At 37.3% G+C, this 23,415-nt stretch overlaps 1 protein-coding gene across 4 annotated transcripts in view; it reads right to left on the reverse strand.

Annotated features, from left to right (window-relative positions):
* Dhc64C (dynein heavy chain, cytoplasmic) overlaps positions 1 to 23,415 on the reverse strand; it is a 244,593-nt gene that overhangs the window by 161,783 nt on the left and 59,395 nt on the right. For all 4 annotated transcript variants that reach the window (XM_083114055.1, XM_083114054.1, XM_083114053.1 and 1 more), the window contains 10 exons: positions 22,875 to 22,946; positions 21,582 to 21,845; positions 18,776 to 18,919; positions 17,251 to 17,403; positions 16,411 to 16,524; positions 12,185 to 12,306; positions 10,311 to 10,494; positions 8,427 to 8,540; positions 8,128 to 8,274; positions 6,699 to 6,921 (listed from right to left, as the gene is read on the reverse strand). In XM_083114055.1, the coding sequence (XP_082970181.1) occupies positions 6,699 to 6,921; positions 8,128 to 8,274; positions 8,427 to 8,540; positions 10,311 to 10,494; positions 12,185 to 12,306; positions 16,411 to 16,524; positions 17,251 to 17,403; positions 18,776 to 18,919; positions 21,582 to 21,845; positions 22,875 to 22,946 (1,537 nt within the window). The remainder of the gene's footprint in view (positions 1 to 6,698; positions 6,922 to 8,127; positions 8,275 to 8,426; positions 8,541 to 10,310; positions 10,495 to 12,184; positions 12,307 to 16,410; positions 16,525 to 17,250; positions 17,404 to 18,775; positions 18,920 to 21,581; positions 21,846 to 22,874; positions 22,947 to 23,415) is intronic.

Here is a 23,415-nt window from a genome sequence, read left to right on the forward strand (position 1 = left end):
TGTAGGTCCAGTCCCGATTAGCCTTACTGTGCATAAAGTGGACTTAAAACAACAAATCAATCAATCAATAATGACCAAAACTGGCACATACCAATCATGCCATGTTGGTCATTATGACCGAAACATGTGGCTTGCACTTTGTTTTCTTAGTGTGCCGTCGGTCACGAGTGTAACAATGATGCACATAAGGCATGACTAGAGGCATGCAAATTTCGTTTTTGACGAAAACACGAAATATGAAACAACATGCTGTAATGTTGATTTTTCATGTTTCCGAAAGGTGTGAGGTGCATTTTTCTACCCTGTTTGTCACGAAATAATGCGAAATGAACTGCAAAATGCTAAATATACCAGGGTGGCTACAAACAAGGAGAAATGAAATTCCCTGACTTTTCCAGGTTTTCCAGGACAAAATTTACATTTTTCCCTGACAATTACAAACTAAACTAAATTGATGTTTTTGCAAATGGAAATAATAAACTCCTACAGATCCAGGTATGGATTTGTTAAGTACCAACATTATCTTCTATGAAATTGACTTAATTTCTCCATTCTATATGATTTGAATTCAAACTGCAAAATAGTGAATTTGGAAAATTATTACAATTCACAAGCTACGGAAGGATTACGGAATTTTGTCATACGCAGTAAGTTTAAAATGAAATACTTGATTATTTTTAAAGTTACGACTAAATGAGATAAGGGTAAAGAGTGATTGATTAAGAAATACAATTTGTAATTTATCAGTCTCCTTATACATTCTCGGTATTATATGTTGATATTTCCACTGAGGTTTGGAACCCTCTGCTTGCAAGAACCATGAGTGCGGACTCATTTTTCAATGCATAAAGCTTCTCTGTAAAGCAAACAACTTAACTCTTGCATATAAGTGAAACAATTGAATCAAAGAAAATAAAGTGTCATATTTCCTTACATTATCAATGGGATTTCTGCTTCAGTACAGTATATCCAAGTGAAGTACTGTGAAACTGACAACATGCAGTTATACCATTATTGCTGACGAAAAGGGTATGTAGGTATTAGAAATTTAACGCAAGGAATTTATAGAATTGCATTGTATAGGTACCTGATTTAGCTAACCAAACATTAAAACAGGAACACTCTAATAATAAAAGATTCTGAAAGTTCATATACGAGGGGCATCCTGAAAAAAGCTCCAATGGCACCTATACGCAGCACTAGTGGTTGAAGAGCGACACACACACATGCAGGCAGGAAGAAGTGGCATGTAGCTGTAATCTGGTACAGTTGCAATGCAGCCGTTTTAGGACAGTTCTAGGTTAAAGATTGCAGCTCTCATACAGTCTCCCACCGACTGTGATGTAGCCTATATTACATGCTCAGAATTTGGCACAGAGCCACCAGCAATCGTGTGAGGTGTGCAGACCAGACGTCGTGAGTGATAGTATGGTCAGACAATTCACGGAAGGCCAGTCGAATGTGCACAACCCCATACAGCTGAGTACATCACTTCAGGTGAGAGATCTTGGACCAATCCCTGTTAGCCCTGGCCTTGAAAGTAGGCCTACAGACTTTCATCTCTTTGTTTAACTGAAGAGGTTTCTGGCAGGGCAAGGATTGATTTGACAGCTACACTGCAGTAGAGAGAGTTCCAGTCTTTGCTGTCAGACACATATACCATGGGCATACAAAATTTAGTGCCATGCTACGACAAATGCCAGAACAACGGTGGTGATTATGCCGAAAATTAGGATAGGACTCACTGTTACTAATGCAATAAATTACAACTGGCTATTCTTGTTTTATTTATGCCTAATCGGTAGGGACCTTGATATTTTGTTATTTTTTTTAAATTGGTGTATTTTCTTATGTTTTATTTTTTACTATGCGGTGTTATTTTTCCCAGAATTCACATTTTCATTTTAGCGCATTTTCTGGCAAATATCTGCAATTACACCTTCATGGTGTTTTCAAACTACTGTTTCAAATTGTAAGTCACATGGCTTATGCCTCTTCGTGAGAGTTTGATATCTTGAAGGTAATTTTGGGAAAGTTATTTTCCATACCCCTTTTTTAATTTTAAGGTAAGGATTTTAGATAATGGAATTTTCTCTGTATATACTGAAGGGTGCATAATGACCATAAGTGGCAACGTACCCAAAAAATTTAAGTCAATCAATCTCACGTGACAGATACCGATATATTATGGAACCAAAAATTGGCATTATCTTTTTTGACTTGTTAGTGTTACGTTTCCCAAAATTCGCGATTTTGTTTTAGAAAATTTATCTGCCAAATATACCAAAACGTAATACTCCATTCTGCTTTTAAACTATTATATTAAATTGTAGGTCACATGGTCTACGTATTTTCGTGACAGTTTGATATGTTGGAACAGATTTTTGAGGAAGTAAAGTGTTCCCCTGCACTTTTCCATGAAGGTGTATAGTAGGGGTGTGGAGTTAGGACCCCCACACTTTCTTGATCACGGCTAAAGATAGGGGGTGATGTGATCAGCAACACGCTCCTGGCTCCTTTATACCTCAAGTTTCCTCAAGGTACCAGGTTCATATGATGCTGGGTGGGCGCCGGAGCAGTTTGAGTAGGTGAAAAATAGCCCGGTTCTCCCCACAGGGGATCAACCCCGGATCTCTCGCATAGTAGTCAGATGCCCTAACGACTGAGCTCCATTATTACTCGCTTGACAAATGCCGAATGTGCGCACTTAGTTTGGTAATTCAAAACATATCTCGTGCGACAAATACGAAGATGTGGCTCCCGTGTGACGGTAGATACGCACTAGATCTCCTGTTAGAACCCTGCCACTTTGCTCTGTGATGCAAATGGTTTTGATAGAAGTTGAAAAAATCGTGGGAAATACATGTTTTAATGTGGCTGTCGGAATTATTCCATGTACGTATAACTCTATAGTTTACTCTTGAGTAAAATGTTGGAAGACTTGCATGTTCTATGTACACAAACATGGCCTAGAAAAGTCAAGATGTTGGATTTTATGGAATATTTCGTTGTTTTAGGACATTTTTTTAAAAAAAATCGCTAGAAACGCCAACAATTCACATTATTTCGATATTTAGAACGGGCGAAAAATGTGCCCGGAAATCACTGCATATTCCTAAACATAACTTCGCAGCAATTAGCATTTTTCACTGTTTTCGCGTTTGCGAAAAATCAATATCCCTACTAATTGAAATTACTTTCTGGCCACCCCTCGTATAAATCAGTAGATGGAAAGTGAAAATTTAGCAGAGCTGGCAGAGAAAAGTCAATTCTTGAGAAAGTGATTTGCTTTTATGATTGAATGATTCGAGTAAATATGATATTAAAATATTGAAGTATTTATTATTAGTATTTTATTTCATAATATTGGACATTAGCATTACTCAGTGAGAGATTAATGACCATCTCTCATGAGTTTAGCAGACAGGACAGAGAGTGGTGCTAATTTTATTGCAATACTATTGTTGCAGTAAATTTGAGGTTGGGAGCATGCACTTTCCAATTTTTATAACGTTCACCAATGCAGTTTATGTTTCACTTTTTCGTGATAGTATTCAATATACTGTATATCCCATTTGGTTGGATTCTTCTTGATATCTAAGAATAGTGCAATGTCATTGTAAAGGTATGTTAACTTGTGCGAAACCAGTAATACGTCAGGATGATGAAAGAAAACCTTTGTAAGCACTGCTACATTAAATAAGGTGAAGTGAGCCAGAAGAGTAATGAAATTCCAGCAGCATATTTGCAGTCTAAAGCTCTTCTTGTTTATGCATGTGATTTTTGTTGGATGTTGCAGTCCATGCAATTTCTGTGCCATGTTGTAGTGAGATACTTTGACGGATGATGATATTCGACAAAAAATCGTATGTATCAATGGAACCTATTTGTCTCCATGTTCCTTCAGTTTGCCCAACAAAATGCCTTACTACGGCGTCAGACAACTATCGGACGTCGTGACCCGCTCTTATCCCCTCCATCTGTTGACAAGTCCCCTTACTACTCCCATACGGACAAGAAAAAATGATAATTCAATGCATTTTCCACGTAATATTTAGAGGCTTAACCTTTACTCCCCCATGATACCATATGGTATCATCAGAGTAAGGTCATACTCGCCCGATGATACCATATGGTATCATGGTGCTGATCACGAAATGAATGTGCTTTTTGGACCTTCATACTTTTATGTTTGGGTGGAAACTCTGACACAGGTCTGGAGCAAGCCTGGGAAATTCATATTGATGACCAACATCCCCCCTCTCCCCCCTCTCTGCAACATATCCATGCCACATTTCCGAACAGTTTCACATTTTGGCGCATTTTTCAACTTGTATGGTACCCAGGAATATGAAACATGTTTCGATCTCTTTTGAAACGTCCATTCTTTGAAGAGAATACTAAGAATTGCGCTTTCTCCCCAAAATAGTGGGAGAAGAGGGGGCAAACTACAGATTTTTATGTTTTTTTTTCATTGAAATTCGGTGGTCGCGCCCCACAACCCCCCTTCCTCGGTTCGGCGTTCTGAATTGTACACGGTTGCATGCATTGATGTTTTAGCTGCAAAAGAAAACTTATCCGAAGTAGAGTGCTCCCATAGTACCCGAGTTATAACAATTTTCCTCCAAAAATGCAAATTACCTACTTTTCGTAAAAAAAAATAATCACATTCTGGTTTATTATTCAACTTGTATGGCACCCAAGAACATGAAACATGTTTCATTCTCTTGAGAAATGTACATTCTTTGAAAGGAATACTAAACTTTGCACCTTCTCCCAAAAAAAAGCGGGAGAAGAGGGGGCAAACTCAAGATTTTTATGTTTTTTCCATTGAAATTCGGGGGTCGTGCCCAAACCCCCTTCATTAGTCCCGCGTTCTGAATTGTACATGGTTGCATGCACTAATGTTTTAGCTGCAAAACAAAATTTATCCGAAGTAGATTGCTCACATAGTGCCAGAGTTATAACAATTTTCCTCCAAAGAGTGTTCGAATTTGAGGTGTCAAAATAAATAAAAATAAAAAAGTCAATGAAGAGGAAATTCCCTGACATTTCCCTGACTTTTTTTAATTCCCTGATTTTCCCGGTTTTCCAGGTCTGTCGCCACCCTGATATACTCTTAAAAACGAAATTTAACATTTATATACCGATGCGACACTTTCTGAAGTCTGCAGTATCCTGTGAGTTATGCAATTCACGGAAAATTGATTAATTCTGCTGTAAATATTTGAGAAGCAAAAATGGACCACTTTACACTGGAATAAACTTAATACTCTGGTAACGACATAAATGTGCTATTAGAAGGGTTAAGTTTATTTGGTGTAATAAGAGCAGTTTTTAAATCAAATTTAGGATTATATTCACAATTTTAAAACCAAAATGTCATTTTATATAGCACTTTTGATGTGATTATTCACCACAATAACACCGAAATTGTATTTTATTTACCGCTTTTGAACCCGAAATCGACTGTTTTTGTACCGAAATTTTGCTTTTTTATTTACCAAAAATATGTGCCTCTAGACATGACTGACAAGGCGTGCGGAGTCGAGTGCACGTAAGTGTTTTGGCTGTTCTTTGTTACATGAAAAAAGCAAAATTTGCACAAAAAGTCCATTTTGGTGCAGGAGGAAGGAATTGGTGAAACCACTGTGGCAGGGAACGGGTTAAGAAACCACTACATATTAAACTGTATTTTAAGCAATTTTTCATTGGATGATGAGTGATCAGAATATTAACTTCCATCACTGTTGTAATCTTGCTTCCTAGACTGGAGCCTACTTTATTTCAAGTACCCCCCCCCCCCCTTGTTCTAACAATGCTGGCCCATCATGAAACTGTGGGCCAATCACTAGGAACCAAACCCCGGACCACTCATAACAAAAGCAAGAGCATTAACTATAGTTGAGCCAGTATCAGGCAATTGGTATTGGAAATTGGAAATGAACAATGCCAACCGATACTTTTCAGGAGTCCAAGAACTTCAAAGAGTCTGCAGAAACATCACCTCTCATGAAGATCATCCAATGGTCCGGGATGTTTTAGCTCAAAATGGCAATGAAACATCCTTTGGACAATAATGACCAACTCGCTACTTTCAAAATAAGTTTCTATGGTAAATGTACAGTGTTCTGCAGATCTGATACCATGAATAACTGCAAACCCACCTTAATCTAACCAACGTCTGTTTGCCACCAAACCACACATACCACCACCATACTATGTGAAATAAATCTTACTATGAATTTTGCCCTACCCTGAACCAGTAAACTGATCAAGGTAATCCATATCAGACAGGGGAAACATATGGTATGCCTACCTTTCTAATAATGAAATACACACTCAATGCTATGATCAAAAATATAAAAATTCACTGAAGTAACATCCAATACAAATGGCTGAAGAGAACATGCTCTTGCCTGTAAAAGTCCAGGAACAGAAAGAAATAAAAAAAAACTATCAAATAAGAATAAAATTCCAGCATTTTGTCACCAAAAAAAATAGAGGAAGGCTAAAAACAGGTGTGGAAGATCAGGAAGCAGGAATCCTTCCACCTTCACCTTGACAATACTTGTTCAGTCAGCAAAACATTGAAAATAATTTATTCTTATTTTATCTTGTGCTATGCACAAACATGAAAATGTAAACCATATTATATCACATGATGCATTTACAAATATGTATTAATGTCAACATACCTGGTTCTTGAAGCTCCAAAGCTTCCTTTGCTTTTGCCACGTTGTCTCTCTCTTCTTTGAGACGAGCGTATTTGCTCTCGAACAGTTGTAGCTGCTGGAGGGCCTCATCAGGCCTCAAGTGGCCTTCCACTGGCTTACTGCGTTCCCAGTCATTCAGGAAATCATTCGTTCTTGCTTCTACGGCCTTATCTTCAGCCACAATCTTCATCTGAAGACTGGCAACCTACAACAGAGAAAGATATAAGACAGATGACACTATTAGCATCTTACAATAGACTAGGGTTAAGCAGATACTGGTGCTGATGCATTGGTACCTGTGGCAAGTGTATTGGTTTAAATTTAATGTTTGGTACCAGACAGGGGTAAACAAAACTAAAAATAAACATTTTTTCAGGAGCCACATTGTTTTTTATTTGTTTTTTTTTTTCAAATACAGGCTAAGAAAATCATGAATCAACCAAGAAAGCTATGAAATGTGATCTTAGAACATTTAATTTATTAATTAATACAAGATTGGATTAAAAGTAATTACAGTGGAACCTCGATTTTACATTTTTCAGGGGACCAAGCTGAAAAAACTTGAGAAAATTGCTATGCTGACCAAGGCAAACTTTTATAGTATAAAAATATACATCAAAACGTAATGTTTCCACCCTCTAACACGGTATTCTTCAGACGAAACTTCACAAGAAATACAAGATTTAATGTATAATAAGGAAAAATGTAAAATCTTGGAACATAAAATTGGGGTTCCACTGTAATTCTTGCACCGAAGTGGCCTACCTAATGAACGCTCATCTGGTAAAAGCATGAATAACTATGCAATACATTCTAATATACATGGACATCTCTACCATATTGCTATAACAAAAAAAAAGTGTAAAGTGCTCCCCTGTGCATAGCACCACGCCATGAAGGCGTATAGGGGGTGTGGGGGTAACGCTGTAACAGAGCAAAAATTTATAATCGCATGTTTATTATTCGGATTTAATGATATACATGATACAGAAAACACACAAACATAAAAAAAAAACACATACTGCATTCCTTATAAAAAAAAGTAATGGAAATTTCTGTATGCAAACTCAAAATATTAAAACTTTTTAGAAATGAATTCATAAATTGAGTCGCCATGTGAAAATTTTCAGGCACTATGATACCTTTCTAGTGTTTGAAATCTTGAGGTATGCAAAAATGAAGTTATCTGACTTTCTAGATGAGAGTTGGCTACTACTAAATGTCCTTACAATGGTCGGTCAGCAATGAAATATTGAACTTCCACCAGAATTACGCCACATTAATGTTACATACTTAATATTTTAGTCTGGTAAAATGTATTCTGAACATTAAAAAGATAAAATTCTCAGCTATAACACAAAAAGATCGAACATTTTGATTTGTCTGAAAACCGCAAGAAAAGAAGCTGTACCTGTGTTTGGATGGAAGAATCTTTCCTCTTGATGATTTCATTGAAAGCACCCCATTCACCTTCAATATTATCAACATGCAGCCATGAGCTGGGGAACTGGAATCTCTGTCGTTCAAGAATACGCTGACCTTCCCTGTACACTTCCACCTAGAAAGTATAATGGGTGTAAACAATCAGGTGTAAAAAAATCAACACTCAGATGAAGCAACTCTGAATTCTACAGAATCTGAATAACAAAATTATTAATGAAGAAAGAAATGTGTGTTTTTGTGATATTACAATGCAAAATGGACACTAACCTGTTTCTCCCATGCTTTCATCTTTCGTTTCAGGGATTGGACATATGTGATGAAACAGACTGCATCTGAAGTACTAGCTGCCTCAATGGTTTGTTGTTCCAATTCACTTCTCGACTGCAAATAAATTAATGTAACAGTTAAAAATAATTGAAAATAAGTACACCAATTTATCAACTACAGATGAATTGATGATTTCCTTGCATATTTGTAGATCCCAATAAGTTATTATGGTGGGAAGCTTGTATGTGTTTTCATGTAAGCAAAGAATTTGATACTAACAGATTCCAGATTTTTTCTTGAAAGTTAAAAATCCAAAGTGTTCAAGATCAATTATTACAATTGAGAGTTAGATGATACCAACGCTGATGAAACAATATTGGAAATTATAGATTCAAATTTAATCATACTAGCGAGCACTTTCTGGAGTCCCAAGTATTTTGTGGGGGTTGCTGCTTAGCAAAGTAGTGTTCTCACTAGAGTACTGCATCGGACCATTTTCACCCGCTCAAACTCGTTCGAATATCCTACGCTCGAGCCGTACCGGAATCGTCGTGGAATGATTGACACCGTCCCGTATTTCAGAGCCTAATAAGCAGCACTGTCAACCATACATGGAAGGAAACCACTCTACTCAATTAGAATTCTAAATAATAAATCTGTATATTATTATGTAAGACTCAAATACAGCACATAAAGTATGCAATATCTAGTGACCGAAACGTACAATGGATACACATGCTGACAGACCTGCCTAAGCAATTACAAATATCATATGACAGTGTGAGAACTATGTGTACATCATTGATCATTTACCGAAAAGGATAATAATATTCTGCGAAATAATAAAATGCAGCTATAACATTCAATCGAACATCATTTCAATGTGACATTAATCGTAGAAACATAAAATGTCAGCCTAAGCAGTTTCAGCCCATAATCATCTATTTCATCACATATCTCAGTAAGATACACAAAACTGCATTTTAACATGGAGATGATGATTATGTTCACATATTTTCTAATTTCACTTCGTCTTTTACTTCACGATCCATATTTGAGGACCCACTAACATAGACAAATTACGGAAATACGTCTACTAATAGAGTTCGAATGTATTTCGCTCGTTCGGTCGTTTTTCACTCGAGAGGAAGAACTATCAATTCTGTGTGCCATCTAGCGTTGGCCTTGCGAACTATTTGCCTCTCGAGCAAAAAGCGCGCATTGCAGCACTGTAGTTCTCACCTTTGGTTCAAGCTGTCCCAGGTTTAATTTCTGGTGGGAGCCAATAAAATTTTGGTATTGACGCACCATTATGAGGACAATTGAGGAACTACTGAAAAGCTACAGCAGGCTTCAGTCGCAAAATCCAGAAAACAGCTACAATGGGATGCAATATGCTGACCAAAGCATCACCACATAAAAATGCTGGCTTGACCCTCAGTAGCCTGTTGCATCTTCGCGTTTAGTTTGGGTTTGAGTATTTGTGAAGTCTGCAAAGTGCCGTGCAACATTTTTGCAGAATTTAATGATCCTGGACAAAATGCATCACTTTTAATTAACCTTTTCTAGAATTATTTGGAAAATGAATTTCGTGATTAAATGACGGTTATTTTAAGATTCTATTCTAAAGCAAAACTCAAGTAGATTATTGCATTTGAGTAACAACAGAACACATTAAATTTGTGATATTCTGCACTACTTTCCATTACTGTAATATTGAAGAATTTGTAAGTGTCAGCATGTGTATTCAAAGTGGTACCGGCTCAGCTCCACTACAGTATTGCAGGAACTATTCTAGATCCTAAATTTTAATTAGTTACAAAATTCAGATAAAAAATGTGTCAAATTTTATAAAATCGTAATAATTATGAGAAAAGCCACTACCTTCGACACTTGAGTATGAAATTGGGACATCTCATTTCCAAGAAGAGATCCAAACTTGCCAAGTGTTTCCTTATGCCAAGAGTCATACTTGAGTGACACTTTGCTTTGAACTTTGGCATAATCAATGACAACTGGTCCAAACTCTTTCCTGGTGTCTGTAGTGTCAAAAGTAGTACGAGACTTCCTACAAACAAAAAGTCATCTTCATTAATGAAAAAATAACAAAAAAACAGTATAAGGTATTGTCAAAGCTATTTTCCAAATGCTACTTTGAATGCATTAATTTACAAATAAAACATCAATTTAACTATTATGCTGTATCAAAGGCATCATACATACAATCAAAATAACAACATAAGTAACAGAGGATAAAAATATGAACAGAACACCTAGAAGATCTAGCAATTGTGCAATCATATGTTTTGTTACAAGTAAACAATCAACCCTACTAGATCTGATCCGACTTGTCACAATATGAGTTCATTGCATTGCTTTCATCTTTCAGCCCCTATTGATCTAAATATCCAAACAAGAAGATTGATAGAATGTGCAATTTATTGATTTCTCATACATATAAGATACTGCATTAAAATACTTGCATCCTCACATTATTGATATGAAACGAAACAGCATTTAAAAATGAAACCAGGAAGATTATCATCAAAAGAAAAATAGATGTGATGTTATGTTAATGACTTGAGTCTTCCAGGACATTGCATTTAAGTTTACATAAAAAAAAATGTTTGTTTACTTCATGGCTCTCAGTCATTTGGCAAAACCAACTTCCCCGATTTGTACAGGTTTTACCAGGGGTTTTTAAATAAATGTCCAGACCACTCAATAATGATTTAATGCATTAATAAATAAGTGGTCTCCCTTCAGCTTCACATATTCAACAGGCTTGAGGATAAATGGGGAAAAAAAGAATACTTTTATACAAAATATCCACATAAAATAAACCAGTTGGAAGAAAAAACGAAATAGATTTTTAGTTTCCAATACTGAAAAAATAATTGTACAGGGGGTGGACAAAAATATGGAGAAACACCTGCGAAGAAAAGCCGGAATGTTGAAGCTAATAAGGTGCAGACTTTAGCTTCCAAAACGGCCTGAAGTCTCCGAGGAATGGATAAATACAAGTCCTAGATGGTGGATAATGGGATCTTGCACCATTCTTCATGCAACATATGGTCACAATCCTTCTCAGTGTCCGTCTATCTCTGTCACGCACTGTACATTTTTGTCCACGCAGGTGTTTATCTGATGATGTCTTTCCGGACACACTATTATGTTATCATGATCTTGGATAGAGTTCCTCTTGATACGCCAAATACATGGCTACTTTGGTAACAGAGACGCCTGCAAGGCGGGAACCAACAATTTTCCCTCTTTCAAACACTGTCAGCTCCCACATGATTCAGTATCAATTGGACTGCACGCTATCTACAGTGCAACTGTCGAACTCCAACCAGTCCGACAGGGTTCTATCTCACGGCGCAAAACAAAAGAATGTCGCACAGCGTCAGATTTCAAGTGGAAAAATTGTGTTGATATCACCTGTTCCAATGTTGTGGTGTTTCCATATTTCTGTCCATCCCCTGTAATTTCACAGGCTTTTCAAGAATTTTAGGACAGTGGAAACCCTACTACTGGAATTAGCATCCTAATGTAACATTTAGAAACATTTATTATTTGTGACAGATTCATGTGCTAGTGTTACTCTCAGTCAGTCCTTAAGAATAAGAGTTATATCAGCTCAAAAAAGTTTGATAAGGCTTACAAAATTAGATTGGAACTTTTACAACACACTACAACTACATGTTCAAATCACACTTTACAGAAAAGTTTCTAGAAAATTATAAGTAATAACATACTTGATATCATTAAGACACTTCATCCACAGATTGATATCTTCACCCAGCTTGCCGTAAAGGTTATCAGGCTGCAAATCCCACAGTGACTGATACCTAAGCCAGTCACCCACATAGTCAGTCACCTAGAAAAATAACAAATTTGCATATGATTACTATGTCAAAACTTTCCTAGCCCCTCGATCGCAAAATAATACAGTGAAACCTCGATTTTACGTTTTTCAGGGGACCAATTTAAAAAAAAAACTTAAAATAAGGAAACATGTAAAATCAAGGAAAATTTGATAACATTTTGCAATGTTGGGACCATAAAGATTGAATGTATAATGCGGGAAAATGTAAAATCCGGGAATGTAAAATCGCGGTTCTACTGTAGTTACATCTCTGCAACTACATAGTATTTTATCAGTCATGTACAGTCATGGACACTTCTGGGTTGTGACGATCCCACTGAAAGTAAATGAGATGGTTAGAACCTACAGTGTCCACCAATGTACAAAGAGAGCAAAGAAGGCATGAAGAGTAATGATCAATGCAGTAAATTTTCTACCTCTAGTCATTTGCATGGCATATAGAAGTACTAACTCAGTTGCACCCACTTGTTTCTTCCGGTTCTCAAGCCAACATGTTTGTTGGAGAAATGCAACTATTATTTTTGTTGGAGAAATGCAACTATTATTTTGAGGTGGAAGGAGAAATATTTGAGAATGCACTTGTTTGGTAACAGCTTGTTTGTCCACATTGGCATCCTCAAAGCTCTGGCCAGCAAGGAAAGCTTTCAGGTGCAAAAAGAGATGAAAATCAGACAGGGCAAGGTTTGGGATATATAGGGGGGATGAGGAAATGTTTCCCAGCCAAAGTCTGTAAGGAGTCGTTGCGGTGCAGCTGTCATATGGGGACGAGCATCGTCGTGAATGAAAACAACACCAAGTCATTTTTTTGTATTACGTGACACAATTTTCGTAGAGTTTCACAATAGATGCTGGAGTTAATGGTTTCGCCGCACTCCAAAAAGGGCACAAGCAATACACCTTGTCTGTCCCAAAACACCGTGCACAGGACCTTCCTAGTAGTCAGAACCGGTCTGGTTTTGGTCTTTCATGGCGAGGACGTGTGCCTTCACTCCATGGACTGTCGTTTAGTTTCCGGAGTCTCATGCAACACCCATGTCTCGTCCCCAGTCACAATGAGATTCAAAAAGTCATCGCTCTCCTCACAGTACCGTGTCAAAAACAGTAATGCACTCCCAATTCGGTTCTCTTTGTGATCTTCTGTAAGCAAGCATGGGACCCAGCAGGCACTCCATTTGAGGAAGTTCAGTCTGTCCGACACTATATCATGAAGCAGCGACCGGGAAATTTCTGGAAAATGCACTGACAGTGTTGTCAGGGTAAATTGTTGGTTCTCTTTAATCTTCTCTTCCACAGCATGGACCAATTCATCTGTCAACAGAGATGGTCGTCCACAGTGTTTCTCATCATGCACATTGTTCCATCCTTCTTTCCTGTCCCACCCATCTCCATACCATTGAGGCACTCATGATCTGTTCACCATACACTTCACCAATTTGATGGTGAATTTCAGATGCTGATACATTCCGTGCATTCAAAAATCTTTTGACTGGGCACAATTAACATGCACCACGTGTTTTGATTTTCTTGAACATTATCGCAACCCACTACGAAGCGTCTGCAGTTCTGTCTTCTCTAACACTGGCATCTCTGCCGTGCCAATTTATCCCACTACTCGGCGTGCATGCACACTCTTGCGATTGCAATGCAGCTGCAGCATGAATTGCAAACGAAACTTAATTTCTGGATGTGCATTGTATTTTTAGGGTCTCCACATCTTTCACTGTGATTTCAATTTCCGTTCAAGCCTCTTAACACACAGTTTATCAATAGCGACAATTCAACATAGGGAAGCAACAAACACAGGGGGTTTGTTCTTAAGTCTTAAACTGCAATGGGTGTAAATTTCACCTTGTGCTTTATTTTAGAAATGACTGCAAATCAATGGTGTTTATAATAGTCAGTCCATTTCCCTTATAGTGTAGTGTTACACTAAAACTTAGGGATGAGACAGATTAATATAGGCACATCGGTGTATTAGTAAAATTACTGATAATTTTACTGATCCAATAAACATCTTACGATTTAGTGTAATATTGTGCCATTTTGTTATAATTTCTATGATATAAACATGTAATATCCAAACCGTACTTTTTTTAAATGTAAATATCTAAATATGTAACTTCTTTTGCATTGAAAAAGTTTGGTTCAACTGGCAATGAACCATTTGGGGTTTTATATCGCATTGCTAGAATATCAGTTATCGGTATCGGTAAATTTTATATTGGTACTTGTTACAAACCACAGAAAGCACAATAAGACACACTTTAAAAGCAAAAGTGTCTCGTATCATGCTGTTTACGTGCTTTGTGCAGTTTAACAACAATGTTGTCAGCATGTGACGCAAGTTTTTTAATGTCATACGATAGGTCACACTAAAAGTTTTTAGACACGCGAAAGTAAAACACTGGAGACCAAAAGTATGAATGCTATAATTTTTCAAAGTATTCTCCATGACAGTTGATACACTTGTTCATCCGCTCAAACCAAGTGTGAAAGCACTGGGACCACACATCTGCAGGTACCTCTTGAATGCACTTAACGAAGGTGGTGACTGCCTCCTCGGGAGTAGGAAATGAAGAACCTCGTAATGTATCCTTGATTTTAGGGAACAGGAAGAAATCACAAGGGGCGAGGTCGGGACTGTAAGGAGGATGAGTCATTTCTTCGATGTTGGGAGGCTTTGAAGAATTCGATTGTTCGTACTGCTGTATGGCTGCGCGCATTGTCTTGATGCACAATAATGCGACTTCGTGGGTGTTTTTCACGAACTTTCCGTACGATCTCCGGTAAACAAACCGTAGTGTACCATTCAGCATTGACAGTCCGATGTCCCTGTAGCGGCACTGTTGCAATATGGCCCGTCCGACTGAAGAAAGTGGCAATCATTTGTTTGCCAACACTTCGTCCCTTCCTGACTTTTGTTGGTGGGTCTTCATCCGGGAAGATCCACTGCGTCGACTGTCGTTTGCTCTCGGGTTCATAACAGTACACCCAAGTTTCGTCACCTGTTACGATGTCATACACTGCATTTGATTGTCCTTGGTTAAATTTGTCCAGCATTTTCATGCACCATGTGACCCGTGCCTGCTTTTGCTCCTGAGTAAGATGGTGTGGGATCCATCTGGCACAGAGCTTCCTGACACCAAGGCGGTCATGCAGGATCGTTTGAACCTGACTCATACCAATACCCAGTGTTGCACTAATAACTGCATATGTCACCCGGTTATCCTCCTCTATCATGCGACGCACTCTGTCGACGTTTTCTTGAGAAGTTGCTGTCACAGGACGACCATCACGTAATTCATCACTGAGTTTCTGACGTCCACGTCGAAATTCTAAAAACCAATTAAACATAGTCGCACGGCATGGGGCTTCCTCCTGAAATGCATTTCGGAGCCTTTCATAACATTGCTGCTGCGTTAAACCTATTCGAAAATCGTAAAAAATCATTGCTCTGAAGTGCTCCCGTGTTAAATCCATTTTACTGTACACACACGACAATAATTGACTAATTTCTGGCACACAACAATTAACAACTATAAATTCTGCAGCATTATCACACTTCACAGACTACTAACTTCAACATATCCTAGAGACAATGTATTGCTGCAATCAGTGTTGCCGCATCTAAAAACTTTTAGTGTCACCCACGTATTTTATATTGGTACTTCATCAGTATCAGTCAAAATTTCATATCGTTCCCACTCTACTAAAAATCCTGGAGAGAATTCTGAATCACCCTGTATTCATATCTTCACAACCATATACAGGGTGTCCCAAAAAAGGTAACCAAAATGTAGAACCATTGTATTACAATTTGGTTACCTTTCTTTGTGCCACCCTGTATGTTCTAACACCGTATGTTGGAGGAAACATGTTTTTACTTTTCATAAACTACCAAGAACATACAAAAAAAAGACAAAATGAAAACGAAGTCCAACGTTTCGTCAGTTTTCTATCAGCATTATCAAAAATGCAAGAAGATAAAAACAGGTGTGAAAAGATCCAAAGACTTAATCACTGCATGGCATTATTCATGCTGTGGGACAAATCCTGAATGACTAAAAACAAAATTACACAACTTATAAATCTCACCTGTTTAATTTTCTTCTCAATGGCATCATATCCTGATTCTAACATGTTGGACCCCTGAGGCAACTTGGTTAGTAAGTTGCGGTAGGTTTGTGATGTTGGTTTGTCAAGGCCAACCTGTAACAAAGAAAAAGATGCACAATTAGTACGGACCTTTGATTTTTCACAAAAACAATAACACTGAAAAACATTAATTGCAGAGAAAGTGTTCATGCAAATGTAATTACACCCTGGATTTTTAGGTTCTGAAAAATGTACTTTAGGTTCCTAAAAATAAGCTCTAAAAATCGTAAAATAGGTCCTAAAAATTCTAAAATAAGTCCAAAAGATTCTAAAATAGGTTCTAAAAATATTAAATTAGACTAAAAAACCTAAACTTGCTTATATATTGCTATGTATATATATATATATATATATATATATATATATATATATATATATATATATATATATATATATACATATTTTTTATGGAACTTTCCAAATGTTAAAAAAAGAACTGATTTTACAAATTTAAATACATGCAAAAATTTCCAGCTTCGCATACTGAATGTTGGATACTTTTTCACATAGTTTTCATCTACAAACCTTTGCAAATTCCTAGGCACTGAAGTGAAGTCTTGCAGATAATGTTAGTGATTGACGTATGTGTATTTATTTATGTACTTAGTTTTCCCAAAAATTTAGTATTTGTCTGATTTTACTTTTCAACTACATATTTACTCACATATGGAAAAGTCTATGATCATGCACACTGACCTATCGGCAAGTCAAAATCTACATTGTAGAAGCAAACAAAAACGAGGAATCTCCCACACTCCTCTATCCCAGACACTCACTCACCTGGTAACGCGTACTCTGGATGCGCGTCTGGCACATAACAATTGCCTGCCAGGCGAACAGCTGCTGCATTATTTGGAAGCGAGCCTCTTCGATGCTGGGGTGAAGGTACATTATCTGGTTGGTGATTCTCACTTCATGCACAACTGTTTGAATCTAGAAAGACAAAAGGCTCCCATCAAAACAAGCTAATAGTTTTTAAGTTGAATATAAACAATATTCAGGTAACTTGATAACTTTAATAATTTTGAGTGTTTAAAATACCTAAATTTAAGTGCAAATGCAGAGTGGGCACATTTTATCGAAGAAGCCTATATAATATGTATAAACAGTGGTGCTCTAGTCAATAGAGCATCTGACTGCCATCCGGGAGACTAGGGTTCGATTCCTGGGGTGCTGATTCTTGCAAGTTTCAATTTTTTTTTCAGTTTGTTTTACTATCATTAGTTTGTTTTTCTGGAGCATACGGCATACACAAAATATATATGTCTGTGTTAAACTTTTTTTTTTTTTTAAGAGGCACAAACCTTGATTATAAGAATCACGCATACTACAGCCATGGCCCAAGCTAAGGTTCACAAGGGTGATCTAATTTTTTTTAGCCTTGTCCCTGTATAAAGCTTCTCTGGGGTTCACCAAGCCTCAAAATAAATTGGTACATGGAGGCAACCCTGGGGGGAAGGGGAGTAAAGGTGGCTGGAGCATGATGCTGATCACATCAGCACCATAATGGCAGAGATCGAAGAATCTGTAGGGCCCTACACCCACATCCCCCTACATATGCCTCATGGTATGGTGCAATGTGCACAGGGAACTTTACCTTATGTACAGTAGCAGCGATTGCTCCCCCACTTCTTGCCCCCTTACTATGGCCTGGTCTAAAAGACAGTCAACTGACCTTGATGAGGACATTACCACTATGCCATTGGGGAGGCCCCAGTGCGAACAAGAGCAAGTAATTATGCAAGGTTGAGAGTGGTACCGGCTCAACTCTAATAAAAACAGTACAATAAACTACCCAGGTGAATGATGCACACCATTTTGTAGTTTGTTAGAGTTGACGAGCTGTATCTTTGCGGGTGAACCCTGCCCAAGTCCGGCTTCGCAGTAGCAAGGGGGAGGAGCTACCGGCTGCGCGTCATTATCCTTGTGTTCTGTCCTTGATGTGGACCACCCAAAGGCGAGTAGGTGGCAACTACATAAACGTATCTCTCTCTCACTCTGCGCAGAGTAGCCAAGGCCAACCGCAAAGATACAGCTCGTCAACTCTAGATGAGATGAAAGCCAGGAGGACCATTTAATGAATTGTAAAGAGCTGTATCCTATTAAGAAATGATCTCTTTTTCTAAAGTGTGTCTGGAAGATACTGAGTAACAATATTCTAAACACAGAGTTTTGACATCATTAACATAAATTGTGATAATGAAGATATTTTTTTTATAAAATTCATATGCAAGCTACAAATAGTTGAGATAATGATATTAAATTGATGATTTGTCAATAGGAGTATCTTGAGATAATATCTTACCTGTGGATCACCTCCTGGTTTGTGTGTAGGCTGGGCAGGAGCATCTGTGTCCATGCTAAGATCGATTTCTTCTTTCTTTCCTTCCAGAGCCATTGTCCAAGCCTGAATACCAGCTTGCAATCTAGCACCAAGTTTCTTCTCAACCTACGCAAAAAATAAAAAATATTACTACAATAAAAGTTACTATTTCTACCACTATGCAATGATAATGTAATATTCATAATGATGGAGTTTGAATAACTAAGGTAATTCATATTGGTAATTGGTGTTGTTCTTAATCAAGTGTGGACAAAAGAAAAAGTCAGAAGGAATTTGAATTTCATATTATCAAATATTTGGTAATCCAGATGGCAGATATACAGTTAGTCTGATTTCTCTTGATATTCAGATGCGGATAAAAACATTTTTCGCTGAAAAATCTGCTTAGTACATCTCCTGTGTGTGCCTAATTTAAAGAAACTACAGTGTGTTTCAAAAGTTGTGCAACCCAAACTTTGAAAATTTATATCACAGAAACAAGAGAGATATTTACACCATGTTTGCTTCATTATAAAGTCTCATCCATTGAGATATTTTTCAATGCTTAACATTATCAATTTATTCCATACAGAAAATTAAATAAATTAATAACTGGCAGAAGGCAGCATTTTTTTTTTCAGGAATGCACTTTTGAGTGAGAAAGAGATAAGAAATTATCAAAGGGCCATAATTAGACGTCTGATGACTGATGCCATATCAATCTGTCATTTGCGACCAATATTGATCATTGTGCAGCATTTGATGGATTTATGACTGGCGATTTTACGAGTTGAGTGAAAAAGTGCCATTTCTGGGACATATCTCCGTAGTTGGCAACACTAGCAGGTTGAAATTTCGTCACCCTTGAAAAATATCTTAATGGATGAGGCTTTATAATGCAGCAAACCCGGTGAAAATATCTCTTACGGTTTCCATTATATACATTTTCAAAGTTTTGGTTGTGCGACTTTTGAAACACTGTAGAACAGAATAGTTTTTACTTGTAGGAATGTATGCAGGTATCATGTACAGTGGAATGCCCAAGTCTTGCTTGGCAAATTGTCTATTACTTTTTCATTAATTTTCCTCTAGCATCCTACATGTTTTTAGGCAGGGTGTCTACCAAAATAACAAATCCAAACTTCTTTACTTTTTCTTGACCTTTATTTATTCAACACCTACAGGTAAAGTTGGAAATTTGCAATCAAGAAAATAAATAATTATTTAATGAAAAACCCCTACCAAAAGGCCAGTTAAGAAGCAAACTGAAGCTGTATTTAAAAAGAGAATTAGACTTGCTTTATCTATTAATGCATCCTGCACTAGCCAGTCAGTATAATCTTATGTGGGGCTCATCTCGTCGTCCCTATATATTTGTGATTGTCCCTTCATCATCTTCGCGAATAGTCAAAAGGACAGAAAAGTGAAGTAACAAACTAAATCAATCAGTCATTGTGTTGGCAAAAATTCTTGACCACAAGTATAATTTCTTGACTTTCATGATTGATAGACACCCTGTTAAAGAATGATTAACTTGTGTGCCATGTGTTCATATATTATATATACGAGGGCGATTCAATAATTATTGTCCCCGGCATACTTAAAATATATGAATTGCAATGAATAATGGGGATATTGTAGCCTAATGTCTTAGATGCATATATGCAAAATTTCAGAACCGTAGGTGCTATAGTAAATTTGTTTTTTCTCGTTTTAGGTGTGAGAGGTGGCACTTAGTTTGAAAAATGGAGAAAACCGAACAACGAGCTGTCACCAAGTACCTCCAGAAAAAGGGGCTGAGCCCAAAGGAGATTCATGAGGACATGGTCAGTGTGTTGGGTGATGGGGCTCCTACCTACCAGGTGGTAAAAAACTGGTGCCGCGATTTCCGTTGCAGCAGGGAAAGCTGTCAACAGGCCTCTGGTGCTGGTCCTCCAACAACAGCATCCACCCCAGAAAACATTGATGCTGTGCATGACATGATTATGGCTGACAGAAGAATCACAGTGCAACAGTTAGCAGACCTCATGCACATCTCTGTAGGCTCAGTGGAAACCATTGTGCATGAACACTTGGGATTCAGAAAGGTGTCAGCACGATGGGTCCCCAAAATGTTATCCCGTGAACAACAGAAAGACAGAGTTCAATGTTCAAGGGCTGGTTTGGAGCTGATGGGGGCAGACCTGAAGCAGTTCTGTGATAGATTTGTGACAGTGGATGAGACATGGCTCCACCATTATGATCCCAAGTCCAAACGACAGAGTATGGAGTGACGGCACAGCAATTCAGTTATTTCAGTTAATCCGGACTTTCGTTAAACCAGTCAACTTATCCCCCATTAATCCAGATTAACGAGGTTTTACTGTATTGACGAATTATTAACAGTATTTTAATGTACTTTCAATATTTAATTATTCAATGGTTACATTAACTAGAACTGTTGAGTAGCAGATTATGCAGCTCCTCATGTATGACAGTTGATGAACCAGATGTATGGCACACAGTGCAGAGCCTTGTGCTTGTTACTGTCAATCCGATCACTTATCGAAGCTGCTTCTACCATGAATGGCCAACAAGAATTATGGCAATACTGCTACTGTTTCCCACATGTTCTCTCCCGGTCTGCATGGGCATTCATTGTATGTGGGGAAAGTTTGTACAGCCATGAACACTTCTGGGTTGTAACAATAGCATTGACTTTCAATAGAATTATTACAATCCAGAAGTGTCCGCGAATGCACAAAAATAAATAATAATGTGGAAACACCGACTGCAGCTCAAAACTTACCTCTTCGTCAAGACGTCCAACCCAAATGTGGAGGTTGGAGTACTGCCTTAAACTCAAATCATCCACGGCACGCTGGATTTTGGCAAGGATATCGGCAAAAGTGTTTGCACTGTACGGGCATGTCTCTAACGAGCGGACGTCCACGTCCAACTGCTCCTCCACAACGAGCAAGTCCTCCACTTTCTCTTGGAAGTTGAATACGTTCTCAGCTAGACGTTGAACATATGGGTCGAGCTTGTAACTCTCCCACACCAAACCAATACCCTGCAAGGTAAATAGTAATTCATAAATTTAATTTTCTAGACAATTACCACTTAGGTTTGGATCGATATGACAATTTTGATTACATCGATATACAATTTACTGGTACCGATAACCAATATTCTACAGATCCTATTTAAAATTACCAAAATACTCCATAAAGAATATCAGAAGTGTATGTTTTCAATTAGGGTACTGCAATCTATTGTACGTTTGAAAGGAAACTGTGTATTATAAATGTATTGGATCAGTAAAATTATTGGTAATTTTAACAATAAACCACTAATCCTGTTTCGACTGACACTGAGTCCAGATTAATATATTCTGTCCCTACTACATATTAAAATCAGAATTTAAACTAGGCCAGTGTTATTGCAAATTAACGTTACAGAATTTAGATATTCAGAAATAGATATTGTAACTAACTAACTCTCTAGCCTTCTTAAACCGAAGGTTTATAGCTGCAGCAACACAAGCATTCTCTCTGTCCCTATCCTAGCTAAGATCAATTCAATCTTTCCATCCCTACAGATTTCCTTTAGGTCCATCTCAATGTTATCCCTCCATGTTAGTCTTACCATCAGGTTTCCCAACAAAAATCCTGTAGACTCTTCGATCCTCTCGAACTCGTGCCACATGGCCTGCACACCTAAGTCTTTTTGATTTAATCATTCTAATAATATGTGGACATGAATACAAATTATGCAGTTCCAAATTATGTAACCTTCTCCACTCATCCCTTTTAGGTCAAAATATTTTTCTAAGGATATTATTTTCAAATACTCTATCAATTTGATATAAAATAATAAATGTATATAAAGAAGAGATACAGTTTAAAAGACACTGAACTTTGAATGTTACCTTGGATGCAAGGGTAAGTAAAACAGCTGGCCACATTATGTTTGCAATGGATTAAATCTTCATGAATAATCCTCTACTACTAACTGTGATTTATTTACAAATGTATAGATACTTACTTTTTTATTTACTACAAGTGTCGAAAAACACTGTTTAATAGTGAAGATTACTTACTTCTGCAATCAACGATTGTACATCTCTTCGCAAGCCTGCCACAAGTAGTACAATGTTTGCTTTGTCCTCAATCTGCAAGAAAATGACAATATTACATTCTATTCAGAAATAAAATTATGCAGTATTCAGCATCAGTAACATTAACAATATTATAACAACTGGTATATTCTAAACAACAATAAGTAAAACATTTATTTAAAAAAATAAAACTCCAATAGTAAATGGGCAAACCTGAGAATTAAAAAATAAGTCAAAGAAATTATCATTATTCAAAAACTGTCTTTCATAATTATGATAAATATGCAATATCAAGATGTAAATAATAATTATGCAGTAACAATGGCACAATAATTCTTGGTAATACTACAATTGTTTACAATAAACATGTTGCTTATTTATAGTAACTCCACCTGAATATACAAAATATAGACAAAATCCATACATATCTATTTCAATACAATGATGATTTAACAATTAACACATGCTTGAGGGCTGGGGCAGTTTCATATTTTCAGTGAGATATGCTTCATTATGTGGACTA

Source organism: Lepisma saccharinum, chromosome 28 (assembly GCF_977018435.1).
Source record: "Lepisma saccharinum chromosome 28, izLepSacc3.1, whole genome shotgun sequence".
Lineage (NCBI taxonomy): Eukaryota > Metazoa > Arthropoda > Insecta > Zygentoma > Lepismatidae > Lepisma > Lepisma saccharinum.